Source organism: Stylophora pistillata, chromosome 4 (assembly GCF_964205215.1).
Source record: "Stylophora pistillata chromosome 4, jaStyPist1.2, whole genome shotgun sequence".
NCBI classification, from domain to species: Eukaryota; Metazoa; Cnidaria; class Anthozoa; order Scleractinia; family Pocilloporidae; genus Stylophora; species Stylophora pistillata.
In genome coordinates, this window is record NC_142522.1 from 26,410,923 (window position 1) to 26,435,989 (window position 25,067).

The 25,067-nt window shown below is 37.6% G+C and overlaps 1 protein-coding gene, 2 long non-coding RNA genes and 1 pseudogene across 7 annotated transcripts; 1 reads left to right on the top strand and 3 right to left on the bottom strand.

The window, feature by feature from the left end:
- Positions 1-1,050: 1,050 nt before the first annotated feature.
- On the bottom strand, positions 1,051-9,001 carry LOC111346204 (neurexin-4). Its single transcript, XM_088758666.1, has 4 exons — positions 8,703-9,001; positions 8,087-8,340; positions 3,671-3,782; positions 1,051-2,529 (listed from the first exon to the last, which is right to left on the bottom strand). Exons 1-4 carry the CDS (start codon positions 8,800-8,802, stop codon positions 1,916-1,918), a joined length of 1,080 nt encoding a protein of 359 aa, XP_088614792.1. The 5' UTR covers positions 8,803-9,001; the 3' UTR covers positions 1,051-1,915.
- An 880-nt stretch (positions 9,002-9,881) lies between these two features.
- On the bottom strand, positions 9,882-15,338 carry LOC148733082 (uncharacterized). Of its 4 annotated transcripts, XR_016000620.1 has the most exons (5): positions 12,820-13,272; positions 12,508-12,732; positions 12,369-12,418; positions 11,825-11,906; positions 9,882-10,569 (listed from the first exon to the last, which is right to left on the bottom strand). It is a non-coding gene; the product is annotated as an uncharacterized LOC148733082 (long non-coding RNA). The 4 variants fall into 4 exon arrangements; XR_016000622.1 differs by lacking the exons at positions 9,882-10,569; positions 11,825-11,906; positions 12,820-13,272 and adding exons at positions 13,292-13,394; positions 13,692-15,338 and having other exon boundaries at positions 12,103-12,418; XR_016000621.1 differs by lacking the exons at positions 9,882-10,569; positions 11,825-11,906; positions 12,820-13,272 and adding an exon at positions 13,292-13,680 and having other exon boundaries at positions 12,103-12,418.
- LOC148733083 (uncharacterized) lies at positions 10,922-11,726 on the top strand. The gene is made up of 2 exons (XR_016000623.1): positions 10,922-11,424; positions 11,521-11,726. It is a non-coding gene; the product is annotated as an uncharacterized LOC148733083 (long non-coding RNA).
- Positions 15,339-21,614: 6,276 nt separating the features above from the next.
- Positions 21,615-24,447, bottom strand: LOC148733084 (neurexin-4-like; annotated as a pseudogene). Its single transcript, XR_015999599.1, has 3 exons — positions 24,202-24,447; positions 23,720-23,831; positions 21,615-23,185 (listed from the first exon to the last, which is right to left on the bottom strand). The product of XR_015999599.1 is annotated as a neurexin-4-like (transcript).
- Positions 24,448-25,067: the final 620 nt, after the last annotated feature.

Genomic DNA, 25,067 nt, shown 5'->3' on the forward strand with positions numbered 1-25,067 from the left:
TCAAAGCCGAAGCGTAAACAATATTTTGCGACAAGTTATCATTAAATTAGGGCATGTTATCTTGAATTTCTTTGTATTTCTTGCCTAATAACACAAAGTCTTCTTCCCACATTGGGGCAGAACTTTAACTTCATTTCCAAGGTATTTGCTCAAAGGAATGCTTTCAGCTGTTCAATTAAGTTATTTCAAAATTAGAGCTTAACAGAATTATCGTATCATATCATAATTTATGACTTATAGAGCGAAAAATAGATGTGGATATGATCTAATGCGCTATACAATAAGACTAAGCAGAATAAAATATGAAAACGAATTATAAAAGGCTAAGAATATACAATTTGATGGACTAAAAAATATGATAACGAACTATAAAAGCAAACATGAAAATGCCTGTCTGAAGAGAAGTGTTTTGAAACAATTAAGATCATTTACTGCTCTTATATTTGATGGAAATCTGTTCCAAAGTTTAGGGGCAGACGTCATAAATGATCTATCACCTAAAGTTTTCTAATGGTCCTGGGTGGCAATAGCTGTAGTTCAGACTGAGATCGTAACGTCATACGTCCGAATTATTGCTTAACATTAATTAGATCCGTAATGGAGTTTCTTTGTCATCCGATGCATAGTTCTAAAATTGCCTGTGATGATAATGAATTCAAATGAACAAAAGCAACCAGATCTATTCAAAATATAACAACAAGAGTTGATAGGGAAGGAGAATTTTTTTTTGGTCCTTTCTTCATCTCAGTTCTCATAATGATGTTTAGGATCAAGGGAATAACTTAAAATTGATCTCTCATGTAAGTCGAATTTATACACCGAAAGACAAGATGCAAATGTTAAAAGAATTTTCAGAAGTATCAGAAAAATAACCGTCACAGATGGGTATCAAAGCTTGGTTAACCTATGGCTCCCAAGATCTGCGTAATCTGTCACAAATGCATGATTACTAGATAAAGGTTTCAGTATGAGTTAACACGTCCTGAAAGTTTATTATTTAATCAAAGCAATAGCAATATCCCCCCACCCACTTCAATGCGGCACCGAGAGTTTGATTAGTAAACTTGTTTTACTCAGATTTTACAAATGTCAGTCATTACATTTTTAATAATACAGCCAGTGTCATATAAAAAGCTAACAAGCTGCCTAACAACTCAATATTTTAGTGTGTTCAAGAACTCTTCAAAAAGATGCCAAATTACATGTCCTCCTCAATTATTTACAACTTAAAATCTACGATTATATAAAGCAATATTCGTGTCTTGAGTTCTACATCCAAAAACGGAAATAAATGTTGCCACTAGATCTAGAATTATTCGAAACACCAATAGCACTACGTATTTACATAATGGGAGCTATATATTCAATAACAATAACTCAAGTCGAGCTTTGGGTATGAATACACACAAAAAAAGTATACACCACCATCATAGAGAACTATCGAGATATGGTTTACTCGTAAACGAGTTGATAAATCGATCATTATTCTTAAAAAATTACAATTGTAAATGGTTAAAATTGCAGCATAGCTAGTCTTAACAGAATTTGTCGCGATCACAATGCAGACGTTTTACACTAGCTCACGAAGTTACGATATCTTGACAGTTCAGTGATATATTTCGATATATGTTTTGTCGAACATATATTCTTTATACAGGCCCCCATTCAAACGAGCTTTGAGCTAAACTGAGCCAGCCAGGTTAATTACTGCCGGTTAATAAATAAATGAAATAACTGAAAAGGGTACTGTGAGTTATTTTTCGCATTATCAAATCATCGTTGTGAAATATTGCCTCGCGAAATAACTTATAAAAATTTAATAAATAAACCATACATAAGAATCACTGACTGTCTTGCAATAGTTGTCATAAGTTTTCTGTTAGACGGGACGATTTGAATTGGTTATTCATTACAATCAAGCGATTCCGTAACACTTAAACTTTCCCAATGTATGGTAACCCCTCTCGTCCTTTCCGCTTTCGTCTGTACCTGTATCCCCAAACCTCAGCTGCTTAACTGGCAGGTGTTTCTTGTTAGTAAGGAAACCACTATCTTCACGCCATACATTGTCATTTGCATGACAGTTACAATTCTTTGATGGTTCTACACATGAATTGTTCATTCCGCATGCGCACATGTGACTTTCAGGTGCTTCACCACTCCAGTAGGTCATTTTCTCAGAATCACGTGAAAGCCAAAAGCCATCTTTCAATGTAGAACCACGGCACTCGTACTTAATGAACTGCTCACACTGCTGGGAAACTTTGATGAGACTCACCAGTTGAGATATATTCGCTTCTTTGTAGGATATATCTCGCAAGTAGGACCCCTTTTCTTCGCAATTGTCCACCAGTGTCCTGTTTTCGCTGTCGTGACTTATGACAGTCACACCAACTCCGTCTTTGCCACTCATGTCACAGATGACGAGGAAAGGCAGCAATCCTCCTTCACCATCAGGATCTATCAGACAGATTCCGCTTTTCGCTTTAGGATCGAGCTTCTTTAAGTCACTGCAAGATCTTGATAATACTGTGAAAAGAAATAAAACCTTAGCGTGCGAAGCTGCCCAAGCTGTCTGAGGAAGGTTTTAGTTAAAAAGATCAAGAAAGATATCGACTCAGCCATCTGAACTCTCACAGTTCCTCTCTACCCTTTGGAGTGTTGGTTAGTATCAGAAAACTGGGAAACATATCCCTGGTATGGGGGATTACGTATTATGAACTAGCAAGAGGGGCCATAGTGCACCCTATCTCGTAGGAATAAACTTGAGCCTGAAAAGGTTTCTCTTAAAGAACCCATTTTATCGTTGCAAACGAATATGCTTTTTCTATGGACGGCGAAGTGATCGATTCAATAACTATCTCACATTTGTAATGAATTGTTATCTCTTGTCTCACAATTAAAGCACGATTAAGTCACGTTATTACAATGCTCACAGCGCCCGTGAGCAAGATAAAGCGATTCCTGTGTTCTGATTGGCTGCTCGAGCGGACAAGATGGGCCTATCTTGCCTGCTCGGAATTGCTCGTATTGATCCCGCGCTACAAAAAATGCAACTAGAACTACGTTTGTAATTCTTGGACAATTTCGGCGATGGAAACGCAAAGAGTGGCAGAGGATAGTCAAAATAGTAGAACAGAAACGACTCTCGTGATTTTGATGTGTTACAAACACAGTTGGCTTTCATTCCCGGCTCTCGAAGTAAGCAAGTCATTCTTACTCTTAATAAAGCGAATTTGATCTTTTTGCAATATAATAAATCCTTTATTAACCAAGCTTGTTCGGTCAAGATGGCTGGATATTAGCCTCGTTCTTTTTTTGCATTTTTATGGACCTAAACTTTGTCTCGGTCCATAAAAATGCAGAACTGAGAACTCGGCAAACATCTAGCCATCTTGACCGCGAGCTTGGTCAACAAGGCAAATATATAGTCACGCGTCAGTGACAAATGCCAGCCGATTCTATTTGACATGCTCATCATTTTCAACTTTATTTCAACCGCCTACGGAGGTTAAAACAACTTTCTTCGGGGTTTTAGCTAGGAGGAGTTATAGGTAGATGACTTTTTGTGTCCATCAACAAAATTTCCTTCTGTTTTGAAAATATATGTTGATCACAGATCAGGGACAACTAAATTTTCAAAATCACAGACTTTCTTTTTTTACAGTACCATTGCAGTTTGCTCCAGCATATCCAGGAACACAAACACATCGAAACCCTTTGCTGGTAAAACCAACTTGGCAAGTTCCGTTATTGACACAAGGGCTGCTACTACATGGATTCTGTTCAAAAGGGAAAAAACAACGCACCGATTAAATCAAAGGCTCTGTGAGCCAACTCGTGAATTGGATAAGCCAATGTAATTTGTGTGGTCAATAGAAATGGGTGTTTGATTTTCATACTAGGGTATGAATCGTTAGACTGGTAAATGAGCATTTTGAGGAATATGATGTGAAACTAAATAAGGCCTCGAAGACAGAAAATATGGCCTGATTAGGATTTAGTGCAAGACAAGCACTGTTCTAGATTTTACTGTAAAGGTTGGTGGAATGAAAGTTCAAAAGGTGCTGTTTTGTTTATTATAAAACTATTGTTCCGATATTGAGCTCAGTATTAACTTGCGATGCAAGCATAGGGATAGGCATGTAAAAGCTTATGTGCTGGATGGAACGCACGGACATAAGGATAAGCATAATATGCATATGATTATCAAACGTTGCCTTCTTTTTTTGCTTATACTGTCTAGTTAAGACTTGGTTGGCATAAGCGTTAGGATTAACTTAAGCGAAAGACTTTCAGGCAATCAGCAAGCACTATACTGCTTATACCAACCATGTCCCTATTTAACATAACATCGACTGAGCACTTGTGCTCATGTTTATGTTGCAGCTGTGCCCATGTTTGTGTTGCAACTGAATACCGCGCTTGAAGCCTGTCTCGCACTTCTGAGATAATTATTAGCACGAGGATGAAAACAAGTACAAGGATGTTCACACCACTCTAAAGTTTATGTTTTGCGGAATTATAATTGTAAGTCAGTGGATACTCAAAACAAGGATTTTTTCCTTATCTTCAGGGTCAATTCCTTGAAATGTAAGGATTAAGATTTCTACTTTTAAGAATTTTATACTCTCCAATGAAAGTTCCTCAGTTTAAGAATGCCACCATTAAAAATAAGATTCACATTCCTTGTTTTAAGAATTATGACTTTGAATTCTCATTTTAAGGGTATTTCCACTATTGAATAAATATCTCAAATCCTTGCTTTTAGCAAGTATTCATTCTATGTAGAAAGGTTCTTCTTCCAACTAGATTTATGATAAATGCTTGCCAAAATTTCAGAAATATCTGTGGAATTGTGCTTGTCAAATTCCCAAGGAAATATAACTATAAATATAATTTGAAAAACTTTTTTCATTAATTTTTCTTTCAACACACTCAATATCTGTGATTCATGAAACAAGACCATAGTTTTGAGTGTTCCTAGTTTACCCTAAATATAAAGGTCGGCACACACGCGGGGACTAGTCCCTGCGACTAGTCCGTGCGACTAGTCCCGACGACAAGTCTTTAAAGGGTTTACACGAGGGGACCGGTAGCAGGGACTAGTCCCTTAAGGTGTTCACACGGGGGCACTCAATTGCACAAGAACATAGGAAAATTTAGAGGCAAAAGATGTTTCTTAGTCTGGGGCGTTACACGAAAACAGTGCAAATTTGGCAACTTTTCATTGTAGCACTATTAAACATCAACGCAAATGAACTACATTTATTCAGTCGGATTATTCATGCATTTACGTGTTCCGTTTTTTTTTTTATTTATTTATTTTTAACAGACACAGAGTCAAATAGGGTAAAAATTCCATCAAAACGGCTCCAAGACATCTGTATATGTGTACAAAACTAGAAATAGTTTTTTATTCTTTAGTTGTAGAAATCTAGAATTCAGGGAAAATTCAGAGAAACTGCAATGTTTACAAATACCGGAAGTCACGCATCATATTGACCCGTGATTGGCTTATTTACCGTTTGGTCGCAGGGACTGGTCGCACAAACAGTTCACACGAAGGGACAAACATTTGTTTCATTCGACAAGTCCCTGCGACCACAGAAATATGTAGTTCACACGAAGGGACTAGTCGCATGAAACTGGTCGCTGGGACTAGTCGCAGGGACTAGTCCCCTCGTGTGTGTCGACCTTAAAGCATCAGGAATATCCTTGTTGCATGTAATTCACAAAAATTTTTCATTTCAAATAACAATCAAAGTGGTTGTCAAAATAAATCATAAATTTATAACTTCCAGAAGAATAAGTATGGAGAGTAAACTGCTACCATTTGTAATTTTTCACTTACAATCATGTGATTATTATACGAAAAATTACTGAACCAGAGTAAAGAATCTCAAACTAAATATAAACCACTAGTTGACAGAATTATAGTCATACACCAGCTAGGATATTCATCCTTGTAAAGGGATTGTTGTTGTCACTGTCAACTTATTATTGTTTTAATCTTCAATATGATTCAAAAGAAAAGTTGCTTTATCAATTTCTTGAAGAACATGTCCTAGGTGTAAAGCCTCTGTGACGAACAGTTAGGTACAGACAAATCTGTAACAAGATTTTTGACAAAGAGAAAGAGTAATCTTCAGCATGATTTAAAGGAAAGGCTACTATAGCTATTCCTTGATGAATTTGTGTTTGTCATGAAGCCGCTATATACTGTTTATTTTACTATTGGTAAATCTGCATGAAGATTTTTATTGAATAGTTAAAATTTCAGCATATTAAGTTAACATGTAGCTGTGCCATTTCTTGAAGAATTGGTGTTAGGTATAAAGCCATGTCACTTTTCTGTACATTTGATCTACATCAAAGGAAGTGAGGTGTAACTTAAGTCTTGCTTCAAAATAAAACTTGTTGCTGTGCAGGTATCTTAAGTTCAAAATAATGTAGAACATTTTAAAGAAAGCACAATTTGGGTTTATTATGTCAGATTAAAAGTCGTTGTAGAGTTTGTAGTATGGCCTGGCTAACCTGTGTTACATGCACAAAATATTGATATAAAGAACCACTTCCTGGCGTTAAGATCCTTGTCTCAAGGACATAGGGATGATGTATTATTTAACAATCTTTGAGGAGTAAGTGCTCTCTTTTGAGATCTTTACTTACACACTTTGAAAAAAATAGGTCTTACTATGAGAAACTTCAGTCACCTTAAAGTAAGGACTCTGCTATCAGTTTTAGGCAGTATTTGACACTCACTGTCAGTGCACATTCCTTGTTTTGAGAACTGATAATTACACTCATTTTGAGTTATATCAATCCCCACCTTTAGAACTTCCTGTTCCTCACCCCAGGACGCATTTTTAAGAAAAAAATCCTTAATTCAAGGTATCTGGAAACATACAAACTTAACAGTGCACTAATAACATACGCATACACAGTGCGAGTTACACCATTGAAGAAACAGCCTATCGATTGATTGAACTTATGCTTGAGCTTCTTTCAATGCAGTTCCCACTTGTGGACCACTTTCCAACGTCGGTACATCTCCAGGAATACCAAACAAGCCTTAAACAAGTTACTTTACGAGCAGGTGGCCGTTAGCGATACTTTAATATCGGACTATCGGCGAGCACTGACTCGGGTCGTTTGAGCCCGCGGTAGAAATTACCAAGAGATCAGCATTTTAAATGTAAAATTAATAATTAAATAAAGTTTCAAATTTATTTTTCAAGGACTTTCGTTGGCCTTACGGTAAAAAGCAGGCGATAAGTGACGGTCACAGGGTAGCGAGGTAGGCGCTTCAAATCCGCCGTACTCGGGTAAATTTCGCGCTTTGCTTAACTTCCTTTCTTTGTTTTCTTTGTTTTCTTTTTCGGACGCAATGATCATTTTCCTGGATACATACATTTAAAAATAGAAGTATTGACGCCATAAATGAAATATACACTGCAAGAGATAAAAGTGTATTCGGAGATTGGGCAAACTTAAATTAATTCACAAATGAAAAACGTAAACTGTTTTACTCTTTCAAGATTATCATTGGCTTCTTTTCACCCCAACAGTATTCTTGGCAACAAAGGTCGTCATTTCGTTTGTTAATCACTCGCCAAAAACTATCAAATGCGTTGAAAAGCCTAGAATAGAAAAAAGTTTACAGGAATCGACAAATCGAGCGAGCGAGCGAACGCCATTCATCACAGCATACCTACAACTCGCTCTTGCCCATGCGCGCAATTCATGGGTTAAAAAGGAGAGAACATTTTTCTCATTTATTTATAGTCACCACACTAGAATAAAAATTTACAAGGAAGCATGATAAACCACGTTGAATTACAATAATGCTAATGGCCAGGCTTATACATGTATAAGGTTGGGTTTCCTCCCAAAAGAACAAAAACTCTTATTAATGTACAACATCGAACAAGAAGTGTAGGTGTGAGGCCAGATTCAGATCAAGGTGGGGACGAAGAAGCAACAAATAAAAATGCTTGTCTAAATTTGTAAAGCGAAGAGCAAGTGTACGACTTTAAATTCTTCTGATTCCAAACAAAACTTTAAGTTTAAGTGAAGCATTTACCTTAATCGCCAGGTAGTAAGCATCCACTTCTTCAAAGAAGGTTAGTTCACTTTTATAAACCGTGGCGTTATTCAACTCACAGTTGTACTTTCCTCCGTCTAAAGGTTTCACATTTATTGAGACACAGTTTGGCTCCATATAACACATTGTGCGACAGCTCCCCTCACTAAGGACCTCACTACTCCTTATCACATGCCCCTTAATCGCCCTATTTGCTATCGGTTCCTCAAACAGGATGATGCGACACTCGTCCGCTGAGAAAAAACAGACAAAAAATAAAAACAAAAAAAAATTAAAGAAAACTTACAACCAAAGTTTTAAACCACTGACAAAACGTCTTTAGTAGCCGTTGTTTATTCTTTTCTCTGAACAATCAGAAATGAACATTTTCAGGAAGTATTATTAATTTTGTATGTTTAAAATACAGCTTGGGCATTAATTATAACTCTCAATTTTCAGCCCAGAATATACGAACGAAAGAAACAAAAAAACGACCCAATTAAAAAGAAAATGGAAATTCGCAAAGGATTGCTCGACGAGTGAAATAAGCGAAAGAAACCATTACCTAATAAACAAAATTGTTAATATGGCATTGCTTCCAATGGTTTGTCCCTACCTGTGCAGCCTCCACAAAAGGCGAACACGATTCCGGACAAAATGACAAAAACAGAGACGATTAACGGCGTCTCTCGGTCAAATTTATACAAAGACGCCATTTTAACCTTTTGTAAGGTTGAATCAGTCACAACTGGAAAGCGCCAACGTAAATGAAGGTTTCAGCTTCTTTTCCGCACGAATAATGACGTGATGACAACAACTAACAGACTGGCGGACTACTGATATTGTTTTGGTGAAGCCCCGCAAAGACGTACATAGAGTTCCTATTTGTTCCTTTCAATTAAAGTAGCCACTGGGTTATGGACAGTTGTATACACGCCCACACTTAACCGCTTTGCTATTCATCTTTTCATGATCCGAACTAATTTATAGGTTTCAATTTTGATGCTACTCAAATAACAGAAGACATGCGTTACCTTGCCTCGGTAAATTATCAATGAATTACTGGATCAAATTTCCTGTCGAGTACCTAGCTAGAACTTTCCTAAACGGAGTGGGTGACGAGTGGTGCGGATGCTGAAGCGCGATTATCAGTTGTAAGACGGTTGAAAATTTTGCTTAATGGCCGTAAATTTCCTTTCCAAAGGAAAACGACCTCCCGCGATCGAAACAATCCATGTGATTATAATTTTTATTGCGTGCACGTTCGCATCCAAACATTTTACAAACACATGTCTTTCACATATGCCACCAGGCTGAATGCCCTGAATATTGCTGTCTCAGGTAATCTTGAAAAGTGACTTTTTTCCATTTATCTCAATTTGTGTTAAGGTGTCATTTACAAAGCTAGGAAAAAGCAAACTGTTTGTTGCGCAGGAAAGTTCGAATCTTCAACTATTTTGCATCTTTTCATTAGACTCTTCAACTAAATGAAAGAAGCAGGTGATAAACAAATTGTGACCATCATTTTCAACGTAACTAACCTTGATATCTATTTGGAGGAACTGAAAAGCTACGAAATGTTGTCACAAAGTTGCTCTCAGAATAACGCAAAGAAAAGAGAAAAAATAGACACTGACAGAACAACCACGACAAGATGGAAATACAACTCCAGGTAAAAAGCAGAAGGAAGAAACCGCAGTCACGATATCGGGCTCAAAGTTATATAGAGAAGACTTTCCTCAAAATAAAGATGCAAGAATAGTCGATTACAACGGTGTAAAAAGCAATAAACCAGCTAAACTTCGTAAAACTACGACAGGTGTATACCAAAAAATATCTATCAAACTTCACATCACGGACAAAACTCTGCCATTTTCGAACAACAATTGAAGTCTGCGTTATTTCGTCAATTTTACGAGGTTTTTGTAAACTGATCTAGTATTCGCTCTTTTTACAGGTGAATAAACGGTCTTAGCAGGTGTAATTAAAGCGAGTCCAGAATTGAGTAAACCACTAAGCTTTACAGAATAACTTTCGCGCGATAAAAAATAAAACAGCATCCATGACAGGAGTATTTAAATCTTTGAATCTCAAGTTTCCAGTTTTCTTTAGCATATTTCTTCGCTGAGAATTTAGTGTTACATTTAGCATTTTGCATCTTTTTCTATTTTTTTCGTGAAATCGTTCTTTACCTACTTAACTCAGAGTATCAGTTGAAATATCGAGAAAAGCTTTGAATAGCGATAACTGCTGGGAGTCAAGCTGAGCTAGAAACGTAGTTTTTAATTTTTTCAATGTTCTGGCTTTCTTCGCGATTTGTAACTTTATGAGTATGCAAAACATCAAGACGAATACATTTTCACATTTCAATAGCTTTATTTCATTAATAACAGAAAATATATTAATTACTCAAATTTGTAGAACGGGTCACTCAAGAATATTGCCAATTTTTGACATGTCTTCCTTCCATAAGTCTCGTCATCCTGTAACAATGAACGGAAGTTGAATATATTAAAAAAAAAAAAAAAAAAGTAGATACACACGAAGCAACCATCGGAGTTGAATTTCAAAAGCTAAAAATGTAAAATGAGATTCCCTACAGTTCCCATTTTGCATTCCATTTTTTTTTTTTTTTTAAATTTCGCTAATTCAATTCTCTGGTGAACTTTAAAACTGCAGTCTTTGCTCAGGCTTTTCCGCAACAAATCTAATCGCTGAGGCTTCTCATGATCATTCACACCTGCTCAAATTGTAGGCGAGGTGATATCTACAATTTCTTGAGGTCTCCTTACAACCTTTTCTTGGCATATCAAACTTACCTTTAACATCTGCCTCTACAGACTTTCAAAAACACACTAATTTTCGAACATTTTCTTTGTTTTCGCGTATTCCATTTGAATCGCTATCTTTCTTACCTTCAGTTTATAAAACTATCGTATATAAGCTTTCTATAACGCTGTATTTGAAGGTAATCATGACAACATTTCGTTTGGGTTTTTTAAACTTTTGGTTAGCAATTCAGACATTTCGAAGAGGGGTTTACGCCAGATGCAAGCGTTGGCCATAGAGTCTGGGGCTAGAACTCTAAAGCGTATGCACAGAACTGGTCATTACCGCGAAATATGAAAAGAAGAATAAATTTGGCGCAATTTGATGTATAATACATGAGGTTTGGATATTGTTTGGGTTCGGGAAATGGGACTCGAAGTTTACGCACTGGTGATTTTGTCCTCGCTGGCTCTTCTCGCGGTGGCCGTAGATGCACAAAACGATTTTGGTGAAGAATCAAGTGGTCCGAAAGGGGAAAAATTGCCTTGGTTTAATTACGAAATAAACAAGTAAGTAAAATTGCGTTAATCGAAGTGTACTTAAACCCGTTTCTTTTCTTCTTTTTTAAATTTTTTTTTTTTCATCAAATTGATTTTTTTTAACAGCTATATCATATATTCCCTGTCGAAGAAGCCTGACCAAGAGCCGAACGACGAAAGTGCCGATTCTCTGATTGATATTCAATAATGACACCCAGCAATATGAAACTATTTCATTGGTAGAAGAGGGAGAATTTCAACTACTAGAAACTGAGCCAAAAGAACTGACTGACAATGATATTGATGATATTAATATTTGGGTCTACTTAAAAGACAAATTTAATATCTCTAATGAAGCTTGGCATGAGTTGGCCATAAAGTGTAAAGACATGCCGGCTACTACTCAGAACAAATTACAATGTATAGTTACCCTTGGACATATAGGACACCAAGCTCCATTGTACGAATTTCCATTGTAGCTTGTACAATGCTTGTACTGATGCATGAAATACCTTCACATGAAAACAACAAATGTCAATTAGGACTAATTATTTTCTTACAGCAAGTCAGTAGATGTACATGTACAGCAAGAAATATGTCTTGTAAATTAATGTAAATGGATCTTCACCTTAAAACAAACAGTCAATGTATCTTTGAATCATATGAACACAAAAGCGACAAAAGCAAAGCATGAGTTTGACATCTATATATTTAAGCTGGGCAACTAGATAATAAATAAAGAAATATAATAATTATATAAAGAAGCACTTGTAAATCATGTGACTGCCTCTACTATTACTATTATTACTACTACTAATAATAATAATATTAATAATAATAATAATATAACAAGAACAACAACAATAATAATAGTAGTAATAATTATATTAATTCTAATATCAATAATACCTTAGTAGACCTTGTACGTCCACAAATTAGCAGCGTTGATACTCTCAACCTATAACCACACATACCTGAATTCTTCAAAGCATTCTGAATTAAGGATACTGTAAATTGAGCTTACCTAAAAAAAACATACCGTCCAACCAAAATCAATCAATTAAAAAAAGTCTGGTCATATGTCTGAAAAAGATTCTTTGCAAGCAAACCTACATGTGTTGGTTGTAGCTGAGGATTGAGTTCTGTGATCACTTCTGTGATGTTTAGCAGGGACTGTCACTTGACAATGAAGAGAGACCTTCTCCACAAACTCCATCAGTTTGAAGCTGAATCCTGTGGTGGGATTTGCTGGTGACCCTGACAAGAACTGACATTTCAAGAGTGTGACAGCATGCGGCTCACAATCACACACTTGTACATATTTGAGGTGATGATTTCCTGACATTCATAAAAAAATAAATGAACAACCTATGAAGTTAAGTAAACAAAACGAAAAAAAAAAACATGACATACAGCTTTGCATACCTCTTACTTTGTTGAGGGCCATGTAGACACCTTATTAACCAACCGCGAGGGCCATACTAGGAGAATATTGGCCCGAGGTCTTGAAAGTACAAACCAAGTGCAGCGAGATCTGTATAGAAAAGTCCAAGGGCCAATATTCTCCCAGCACGTCAGAAAAGGCTCTTACAGATAGATGCAAGCCAAGTTTATTGTTTCTCTTTGGACTTAATGGCATGCCATATCATTACAAAACTTAATTGCATGTGGGATCATTCAGGACATTACCCGGTCCAATACTTAGAAATTATTGGACAGCCAATTATTGGCCCTGACGTATTGAGAGAATTTCAATATCGTATCATTATCATCAGCGTTCTTGATTTTAGGCAAGCGGCAGGAAAATGTGACAAAGGAACATATTAAATTGAAAAAGAACGCTTCGATTTAAAACCATTCTAGTATTTTATAACCACTATAAATAAAATGAACTGACCTGAGGCATCCAGAAGTCTCAACAGCTTTACTGTTGCGGTTCTGCACGTATGGCCATAGCTAACAGTTGCCTCATCTGCATACAAAGGAGAAAATACCCCATCCTATTAAAATAGAGAAAGTAAGAAGTAGATAAAAGTACAGTTTAACCAGATATGTTACACTAAAAGTAGCTAGAATACAACCGGCCCCAAAATATTCATACACGCCTTCCATTGCTCAAGTACATGAAACTTGTTTCGATTGACATGTAGAGCTCGTGCACATTCAACACAGAAGTACTGGCGAGGGCCACAGTATTCACATCGTGTTGTAGCGATACTCTTTTGACAGTTCACACAATTAGTATTGTCTGGAAGACGCTGTTCTTCAATGTACGAATACAGCAACTTTTCCCGTACCTTTTCCTAGTTAGCAGAGATACTCAAAACACGATTTTGCTGTTGAGTTGAGAGTTCCCGCTTGTCGAGATGTCAAGAGGGACATCTTTTTCTACTGGACTGTTGGTGTCCTGACTATTTTCCTCCGTACTCTTATGAGGCTGCTTCCCAAGATCCACTCTCAGCGGAATCGATACAGTGGTTTTCTTTCCATCGCGCCCAATATTCTTCAAATCAAAGAAGACAGCCTTTAACCGGCGCATTTCGCAGCGATCACCTAGGCTTGTTCACCGATGAGTGAGGGATTTGATTGGTCGAAATGTTTATGCATATTTAATAAGCTACTGGGAAGACTGAGATGATCATTTAAAACGGCTTGAACCCACTGATCTAAAGTTAGATTAGGTGGGTGTTAGCCATTTAGATTGTGTAAGTAGGATGCCCTATAGATCAAAATTTCACGCTTTTAAAGGGATCCTCCACTGTTTTCGAAAATATCGCTTAAAATGCTCTTTAAGTGTCCAAAAGTAGAGTTTTCGGACAGAACAATATTCTCTCCCCTTAGATTTTTTGTTTCGGCCTCTCAAAAGAGGCCTTCATGACCAGTTCGAACGTCCCGCGGTCGCCATTTTGATCGGCGTGCAAGGCTCTCTGGGGTGATGACGTAAAATGCTTGTTCGATCCCCTTGCCCTCGGTAAAATTGGTAGCAGAATGCCGCATTGCGTTGCTTTTGAGTGTAGTATTCAAGCTAAAAACAGCAAAAACGATCCCGAAATTCGTTTCCACAATTTTTCAAATGATGAAGCGATTCGACGAGCTTGGATTCATGCAGTTGGAAGGACATCCTTGCCCAAAGACTCACGTCTGTGTTCGAAGCACTTCCAACGGCGTTGCTTTGAAGAGTCTTACCCCTTTCCTGTAGCTTGTGTTTTGTCTTACAACCTTCCTAAAGTCCATGCTATTTCCTGTTTTGCTAAAGATTGTTTTTGAGAATTTGTCAGTCTTTAAAGTAGAAACCGTTTTTATCGTGATATGAAGATCCTATTTGAAAGAAAGTCTTATGACTTATACGTACATAGTTCTCGTGACTGATACTGAAGAGGATTCTGCCAAATGACTGGAGACAAAATTTGAAAAAAGTTCCATTGGAAACCGTCATCTTTTCGTCTAGCTTTGAGCTTCTGCGTTTTTCTAAACCCTTCTTAACGCATTTGACTTGTCTTTGTTGGATAAACAAATTTTCAGTAACACGTTTTCTACATCCATATGTTAAACTGTGTGAATTAATTTCTGTCGTCGTCAGAGATGTCACTGAGGGGCTCTTCTTTGCTTTTTGCAGTCTTAATTTGAAACATATTATTCATGTGTGTGGTAAAAAACTTTAAATTGGCCTTAAAAGTAATAATCGATTATTGGAAGATTCACGAAAATATGCGCTGTTAAGACTGTTCTACCAAGGTTGCTCCAACAACTTTGTCCAGAAGTTTGCATCCTGGTGTAGAGAAAACGGGGAGTAAAATGAGGTCGGAATTGTCTTCAGTGAAAAAGAACTAAAAGGTTCACGCAATAAAAAATCCATCATCAATCATCAAGGATTGGCTGAGACAATCAGTCTCCTGAACGCAGGAAGATAATCATAGTATTTCTGCCTTGAGTGATATTGGAGGTCTTAAGAACCTCGGAAGTGATATTTTTCCAGTTACGAGTTGAACGCCTTATCACATTCTTTTTAGATTGTTGAAAGTAAAGAAATTAATGAAAAACAAGAAACTACACAGAACAGCAATCATTTGCAACATTTAGATTCAAACTCACCAGAACAAGCGAAAACTGATATCGCTCTGATTCCGAATAGGATAGAAATGATAAAAGGGAAAGTTGCGGCTGCTATCTTGAAATATACCGAAGAATCATCTTTGTTAAAAGTGGAAACTGGTTTACGGCAAAGGAAACAACCTGTTTAATTTTCCAGCAGGTGTAATATATATCCCCGATACGGAATGTTAATTCAAAGAGGTTTTCCAAATACTTATCAGTATCCTCCCAGAGTTCCCGATGAGAAGTGATCGGAGTGACGTGCCTCCAATGTCCCAATCACAAAAAATACAGAAAGAGAGAGTGTATTTTTGGCTCAAGGCTGAAAACTTTTGAAAAATAATTACAACGTTATGCACGTACCAACTGTTAGGTCAATGAACCCATATGACAGTCTTAATTTTTGATGGACAGGTACTTTTGGAAAGATCTTGGTTTTTCGAAGGCATTTCATTTATCACATATTTTCCGTGGCAATCAATGGTGTGTGATTAAGGAAATGACCATTATTTTTGAAGAGGAAGATATAGAAGCGCCATTGCATTTCTGCTAATGCCATGACAACTTTTATACACCATTCATTATTGCTGTTATGCCATCGTCGGACAATGATATGTCATCATCAATGACTGATCGAATTTCTTGCCAGCAGGTTATTGAAAATAATTGGTAAACGTTCTAAATTATTTGAAAAAGCCATTATTTATAAACAGTTATTACCATAACAATGCAATGCTCTTAGCGCTTCACTGACAAGTCCACGCGGAATAGGAATGAGTTCAATAAGGTAACCACGATGGCACAGGCCCTCTACTCAGTGCATGCGTATCTAGCGGAAGTCTGGGTATTTACATTTTGTAAGAAATTGCATATAAATCGAATAAACTAAGCGCTCTCTACATTCCCATGTAATCCCTGCAATGTGGCCTTGTCTTGACACAAACAGAGAACAAGGGGCACCTGTTAGGGGTATCGAATGGTCTTTGCGAGCATTTGCGGGCATGTGAGCAGTGTGTTTAATTTTGCGAGGACGAGCAGTTGACAAATTTTTCTTTCGAGCAGCAAACACTTTAGAAAATACAGATGGCGAGCAGCGAGCACTTCGAGTACTTTCCGCAAGCCGGAATCTCTCTTTTATTAATAGGGTACGTTGTTTTGCGCCAAGTAGTAGCTAATAATCTGGCTGACACTTCCAAAACAGAAGAATAGGTGCAAAGCTAGGGCGGTTCAACCAGTCCCAGCATCTTACTGCCAACTGTGACCTACTTGATGCCAAATTACGTCACGTCGCTTCTCGTGAGTCGGTCAGGGTGGACGTTGTGGAACTTCAAGAGCTCTTAAGAAGATGTACTAGATCCAAATCCTGCGATCTAAAGTTTTCCAATTCTTTCTAACCCGACGCTCAAATGGATAGTATGTTTTTTCGGTTATATAGTTCTTATGAAATGTAAATAACGTGACATTCGGTCCAATAAGCAATTTGGGCTTACATACATACATAAAATTTATTTACGTGTCAAGGTATTTAGCTAAAAGCAAATTGTGGACACTATAAATGAATAACATGAGTATAATATAAGATTAAATAGAGTGTAAGTAAAAATATTCAGGATATATTCTCAAAATATCATTAATATATATAAAAGGCATCAATATATAAAATTGTTACAGGCAATCATATAAGCAGCAATAGAATGTATATACAGAATTTAGAAAGTTAAAAGTCTAGAAAATTTAAATAAGACGAATTTAATAGAGGGTAGGGGAGCACACTCCCAATACACCAGGCAGCCACACAGCAAAAGCCACTATGCATACCCACCTCTTTAGGATGAGCATGCACAGCAGCCACACGTGCCATCCAGGAGGCCAAGCACTTTGAGAGCACGCACCCCTCTCCTGAATTTCTGAAGACTGGTCTTACTGCGTAGTTCCTGGCTTATCTTGCCCCATATGTGTGGGCCTAAATATCTGACCCTGTGCTTGCCATACTTAACAGTATTCTAAATGAATAAAGGCTGATAGTTTCTAAAGAAACTGTTTGGGCTGCGTCGGTGGGAGTAACGAGATAATTTGGATATATCAACAAAGTTGAAATGGTAAATTGGCCACCATAATGATTACAAAAGCTGACGCTTCGAGCGTTAGCCCTTCGTCGGAGCGAATAGACGAAGGGCTAACGCTCGAAACGTCAGCTTTTGTAACCACTACGGTGGCCAATTTACCATTTCAACTTTGTTGATATATCCAAATTAACAGTATTATATTTGGGAGCAGGAAAATCATTTCGTGAGTTATAATGCTTATCTTGCTAAAAGAACATATTACATACATGCTCTGGAGCTAGTGAATTTTTAACCTTATAGATTAAAATTAGTATATCTTGTAACAGTCTGTTCTCAAGACTAGAGAGTCTTCCCTTCTCTAGGAGTTCCTCATACGTAGCGTTTCTATCATTATATACAGCACGTAATGCCCGTTCTTGTGCCCTTTGCAAAAATGCCACACTATGTGACAATATGTTAAGCTAGGTAGAATTGCTGATTTGTACAATTGTAACTTCGCTTCTCCGGGAATCATTTTTCTGAGACGTACTAGAACACCAACTTTCCTACTTGCCATTTTACATATATCACTTATATAAGTACTGAAACTAAGTTCATCATCTAGTGTTACTCCCGCTTCGGTTTCGATGATCGGCAAACTCGTTTCCCGCTGATCGACTGAAAAAGACTCAATGGCAATGAAGCTTTATTTATTTGGAGGCTTCTAGTCCTAAACAATTACAGCCGTACAGATCTGACAAGCTCTAGTAGTAGCTCTGAAGGTCAAATAGTACTAGCAATAGTAGTATTTCTCTAGATTACTTTCTACCTTCGCGGGTGCCTTTCGAGAAGAATTCTTACATTTCGTGTTTCCACGCGACATTGAGACATTAAGTTTCTATACATGTCTCCTCGTTTAGCTAGGCCTTTAATTTTTAATCAAAATGATTAAAGCAACATTTCATTAAATAATTTTTGGTAAACCCCAAACGACCGAGGGTTGTTATTAATGTTGTTTTCTTTAATCGGGTTTCATATGCCACCGTTTGGCATCAGATTTTAATAGTTATTATTACTAGTGGCTAGGAAGCTTCCAAGGTAAAAAAACCGCTACAAAATGCGATCCGAGTACACTGTTTCAAAATATTATGACTCCGTCTATTATATTTTCCATTACACACTGGAAAATCCATCATGTCTACAAACCCTGATAATTTGCTCAAATAAATGAGAATTTAGATCAACAAAGGTTCGCATGTAATGTTGTCTCCACAGGAGATTATGTCACCTCCCGTTGTGTCGAGCCTCCTATCAGAATTTCCTGGTAAATAGATCATGTCGCAATCTCGTTTTCTTGTTCAGGCGAAAGAAGGTTTAAGTCATTGGGTAAAATACCCGGGAAAGTGGTCAAAGAAACAACTCTTGTAAGGTTAGCTTCAAGCAATGAAAGCGAATCCACTGAGGGAAAAAGGAAAACCAGTATTAACAGAAATGAAATCTTTTGGGTACTTGTTAATAACCAAAGAAACAAGTGAACAGATAAATGATCATATAGTTGAACTGCGAAACTGTATCCCTCTCAAGCAGAAAGCCTGCGACAATAAAATATGATAAAGAATAAATCAATAAGCAAAATGCTTTTCATGGACCTTCGCGGCATTTTTCCGATAATACACACAGCGCCTCCAAAACAGTTACATGCTGAACTTTTGAAGAAAGACTGAAGCCGGAGGTAAGGATGTTTCAAACTTCTTTTTTTAACCATATCATAACTGATTTATCGTTTATATATGAATAAAAAATAAATAGAAAGCAGGATTAACGAAATTTCGAGCAATCGAGCACGTGTTAACGAGAATGCGGGCATGCGAGCAGTTGCAAAAATTTTGCGAGCACGAGCAAGCGAGCACCCGTGTAATTTTTGCGAGCAATTCGAGCAAACGCCAAATTTTACGAGCACTTGTAAATTGAATGGGACCATTTGATTCCCCTACTGTTAGTGACCTACATCACGGGGCGTAAATACTTGAACAAATGTAGCCCACTACTTCAAGTTTCTTATTTCCAACGGCGATGCAGCCTAAACGATTCATTAGCTGTTACGAAGGGCTAACGCTTGAAACGTCGGCTTTTGAGACTCTTTACGGACGCCAATCCACATTGTCAACTCAGCTGATAAAACCACATTATCTTGTAATACCTCTATCGACGCAGCACTGCAGTTTCTATAGAAACTTACTCCATTTATACACTGGGCTAATTTGGTTCCCTGCCGACTTTTTATTGTTATAACTTTATTAGAGCTTAGCAAAACACCATTTGAAGGCAGCTCTCTTGCGATGACCATGACTCTTTGAAGAACCCAAAATATGATAACGCAGGCTCCGACTGTAGTCCAGCAGGTAATGCTTGTTCAAAGCCAAAGCATAAATAATCTTTTGAGAAAAGTTATCATTAAAATCATGGCATGTTATCTTCTTTGTAATTCTTGTCTACTAACACAAAGTCTTCTTGCCACGTTGCGTAAGAACTTTAAGTTCCTTTCCAAAGTATTGGCTCGTAAGAATGCTTTCAGCTTTTCAATTAAGCTATCGCAAAATTAGAGCTTAACAGAATTGGAATTTCTTTGTCATTAGATCGATAGCTCTAAAGTTGCCTGTGATGATAATTAATTCAACCGAAACTAAAAGGCCGTTTACACGGCAGAAAAATCGGGTACGGACTTGTCAAAAAAGGAGTACGGACCTGACATTTTTGCCCGTGTAAACAATCCGTACCATGTTTTGGGGGATGGGTACGGGTCTGGACCAATTTCTTGCATCACGCGTCGCCATTTTGTTTACAAGATTTACCGTATTTACTCGAATAAGCGCCGTACCCCCGATGCAGCGCTTATTCGAGGAATTCTGTATAACCAGGAAAAACACTATAAAACAATTTTGCCACAGCATCGGCAATTTATATTCTTTAAATGTGATATTCTTTACTTCAAAGTGACTGTATTTCTCTGCTCGGGTTATGAAACGCTCGGGGTTTTTTCACCGGATGAAGTTCCCTCGTAATTCTAGATTTACTATCAGTTTAGCATCAGTCCATTGGAAAATTGACAGATAGAAAGTGTACCGTTGAATAAAAATATAGAAAAAGTAAATTTGTCTGGTACAATTTTTAAATAAGCGCCGCAGCGCTCATTCGAGTAAATACGGTATGCATGTTAGATAACAGCACACAGCTGTACCAAATACTGTAGTCCCATGCAAGAAATTGGTCCGGTCCCCCAAAAACTGCAGTGTAAACGCAACCTTGCTAACTTGATCTTTATGCCTCTTTTTGTCCGACCCGTGGTAAAACATCATCCGTGTAAACGGCTAAAATTATGCGGTCCGTACTACTTTTTTGACTTGTCGGTACACGATTTTTCTGCCGTGTAAACGGCCTTTAAAACAACTGGATCTACTTAAAATATTACAATAGAAGTCGATAGGGAAGATTAGTTTTTTTTTGGTCCTATCTTAAATCGAGACCGAGAGTCGTCTAAGTCCTCATAATAATTTTTAGATGAGATTCATGATCAAAGGATTAATTAACTGAAGTTAAATTAATATCTCGTGTAAGTGGAATTTATACACCGGGACCGGGTTGTTCAAAACACGACTAACCCGGGGTTAGTGTAAATTTTTAATCTAATATAATAGCTCTGGTCAGTGGTTTTTTTCTTTTGTATCTTTTTCCAGTTACTTTTGAGTCATCGAGAGAAGATTCAACAAAGCTTTGGCTCCTATACGCACTCTGCTATACGAGAAATTAAAGCCAGAGTCATCTTTTAATCCCACATTTACGTTAACCCCCTTTCGAAAAAACTGGTCCAGAAGATAAGAAGCGAATATAAAGAAAGAGTTTAAGAAGTATTAGAACATTAACCTTCAGAAGTGAGTACCGAAGCTTAGCTATCTTGTGGCTTCCAAGATCTACGTCAATTGTCTCAAATGATGACTATAGTTTTCTTTGTGAGTTATCATGTCCTGAAAGTTTGGTATTTAATCAAGGAAATAGCAATATCCCCACCCTCCCCCCCCCCCATGCGACACCAAAAGTTTGATTGGTAAACTTTTTGCTCAGCTTTTACAAATGTCAGCCATTACATATCAATGCTGCAGTCAGTGTTATAAAAAGCCAACATGCTGCCTTGCAAGTCAACATTTTAGCGTATTCAAGAACTTTTCAAAAAGTTGCTGAATTGTATGTCCTCCTGCTCAATTATTTATAACTTTAAATCTACGATGATAAGAGTAATATTCTAGTCTTGAAAACTAGATTTAAAAAACAGAAATATATGCAGCCGCTAGAATTATTCGTAACACCAATAGCACTGCCTATTTACCTACCGTGAGATACATATTCAGTAACACATAAAATCGCAGCGCAGTTAGTCGTAACAGAATTCATCGCGATTACGGTGCAGAAGTTTTACACCAGTTCTATAAGTTTATAATCTCTTGACAGTTCAGTGATGCATTTCAATACATATTTTGTCATTTACATTCTTTATACAAGCCCCATTCAAACCAGCTTGCAGCTGAACTGGGCCAGCTTGGTTAAATATTGCCGCTGAGTAAATGAATAAAATAACTGAAAAGGGTCCTGTGAGTTATATTTCTCATTATCAATTCATCGTTGTGAGATTCCTCTTGAAATATTGCGACGCGAAATAAGTTTAAAAAAATTACTAAATAAACCTTTCATAAGAATCACTGACTGTCTTGCAATTGTTGTCATTAAGTTTTCTGTTAGACGGGACGATTAAAATTAGTTAACGATTTCGCTATTCCTTAAAACCAGGCGATTCCATGACACTTAAACTTTAAATTCCCCAGGTATGGTATCCCTGCTCGTCAAAATTTAATGTCACACGTGAGTTGCTTTTCTCAATAGCAGTGTCTCTCAATCTTCATTTTAAGTTTTCGATTGGATCCGACTATTAGTATTAGTTAAAGCTTTTGTTAATTCATACAATCAGGCGATTCCATGACACTTAAACTTTCCCAAGGTATGGTAGCCCTGCTCGTCAGAATTTTCGCGTTTGTCTTCACCTGTATCCCCAAACCTCAGCTGCTTAACTGGCAGATGTGTCTTGTTAATAAGGACACCACTATCTTCACGCCATTTACCGTCATTCACGTGACAGTTACACTAGGCCCGGCGTGAATCTTTTTTTCTACTGGGTTGTGCACATGTGTCATTCCTTCCGCATGTGCACATTTGACTTTTAGGTGCTGCACCACTCCAGTAGGTCCATTCCACCACAGAATCGCGTGAAACCCAAAAGCCATCCCTCAATGTAGAACCAAGGCACTCGTACTTAATGAGCTGCTCACAACCCTGGGAAAAGTTGATGAGACTCACCAGTTGAGATATGTTCGCTCCTTTGTAGGGTATATCTCGCAAGTAGGACCCCTTTTCTTCGCAATTGTCCACCAGTGTCCTGTTTTCGCTGTCGTGACTTATGACAGTCACACCAACTCCGTCTTTGTCACTCATGTCACAGGTGACGAGGTAGGGCAACAGTCCTCCTTCACCATCAGGATCTATCAGACAGATTCCACTTTTCGCTTTAGGATCGAGCCTCTTTAAGTCACTGCAAGATCTTGATAATACTGTGAAAAGAAATGAAACCCTGATGAGATGAGTAACAAGTCGCCTGAGCTGTCTAAGGAGGTTTTTAGTTAAAATAACAAGGAAGACTTCGATTCAGCTATCTGAACTTTCACAGTTCCACTTTGGAGCTTAGGTGGGTATCAGAAAATGCCAGGGAAACATATTCCTGGGATGGGGGATTACGCGTTATGAACTAGCAGGAGAGGCCACAGTACACCCAATCTCGTAGAAACAAACTTGAGCCTAAAAGTGATTCTCATTAAAAGCCCATTGTATCGTTGCAATTGAAAATACGTTTTCTATTTTTCAGTGACAAAGGCCAGCAGACTCCATTTGACAGGGTTCATATTTTCAATTTGCTGTCAAGTGACTATGGTGGTTGAATCGACTTTCTTCGTGGTTTGAGCTATGACGGCTCACATGTAGGTGACTTTTTGTGTCCACCAACAGATTTTTTCTTCTGTTTTGGGAATAAATGTTGATCACGGATCAGGGACAACTAAATTTTCAAAATCGCGAAATCAGTGTAGTACCACTGCAGTTTGCTCCAGCGTAACCGGGAACACAAACACATCGAAACCCTTTGCTGGTGAAACCAATTTGGCAAGTTCCGTTATTGACACAAGGGCTGCTACTACAGGGATTCTGTTCAAAATAAAAAAAAAACGCATTGATCAAAAAAGAAGAAAAGCATGTGTTTTCATTTACTTATATTCGCCACACAAAAATAAAAATTTGCAAGCTAAGGAAGCACGATAAACTGCATACACAATAATGTGTATGGCCAGGCTTATACATCTATATGGTTGAGTTTCCTCCGAAAAAAAGCAAAAACTCTCTTCGATATAGAATATCGAACAAGACGTGTAAGTTTGAGGTCAAGTTCGGATCATGGGGAAGAATGAAGAAGAAACAAAAAAAAATCCTACTCTAAAATTGTAAAGTGCCGAGCAGCAGCACGACTTTGAATTCTTCTGATGTCAAACATAACTTTAACTTTAAGTAAAGCATTTACCTCAATCGCCAGGTAGTAAGCATCCACTTCTTTAAAGGTTAGTTCACTTTTATTAACCGTGGCGTTATTCAACTCACAGTTGTACTTTCCTCCGTCTAAAGGTTTCACATTTATTGAGACACAGTTAGGCTCCATATAACACATCGTGCGACAGCTCCCCTCACTGAGGACCTCACTACTCCTTATCACATGCCCCTTAATTGCCCTATTTGCTATCGGTTCCTCAAACAGGATAATGCGACACTCGTCAGCTGCAAAAAAACAAAAAATAAAGAACAAAAAAGAACAAAATTAAGGAAAAGTTGCAACCAAGGTTTTTTAAACTATTTGACGAAACGTCTGTATGAGCCGTTGTTTTTTCTTTTCTCTCAAATAGTCAACAATGAACATCTGCAGGATGTATTATTTGTAGATTTAAAATACGGCATAGGCATGAACTATAACTCTCGATTTTTAGCTTAGAGTATACGAACGAAAAAAAAAGACGAGCCAATTAAAAAAAATTAAAATTCGTAAGGATTTTTAGACGACGAGTGAAATAAGCGAAAGAAACCATTACTTAATAAACAAAATTGCTAATATGGCATTGCTTCCAATGGTTTGTCCCTACCTGTGGAGCCTCCACAATTGGGGAACACGATTCCGGAGAAAATGACAAAATCAGAGACGATTAACGGCGTCTCTCGGTCAAATTTATACAAAGACGCCATTTCAATATTCTCTAGTGTTGAATCAGTCACAACTGGAAAGCGCCAACGTAAATGAAGGTTTCAGCTTCCTTTTGGCACGAATAATGACCTCAACTAATTGTAACAGCTTGGCGGACTACTGTTATTGTTTTGGTGAAGGCCCGCAAACCGCTTCTA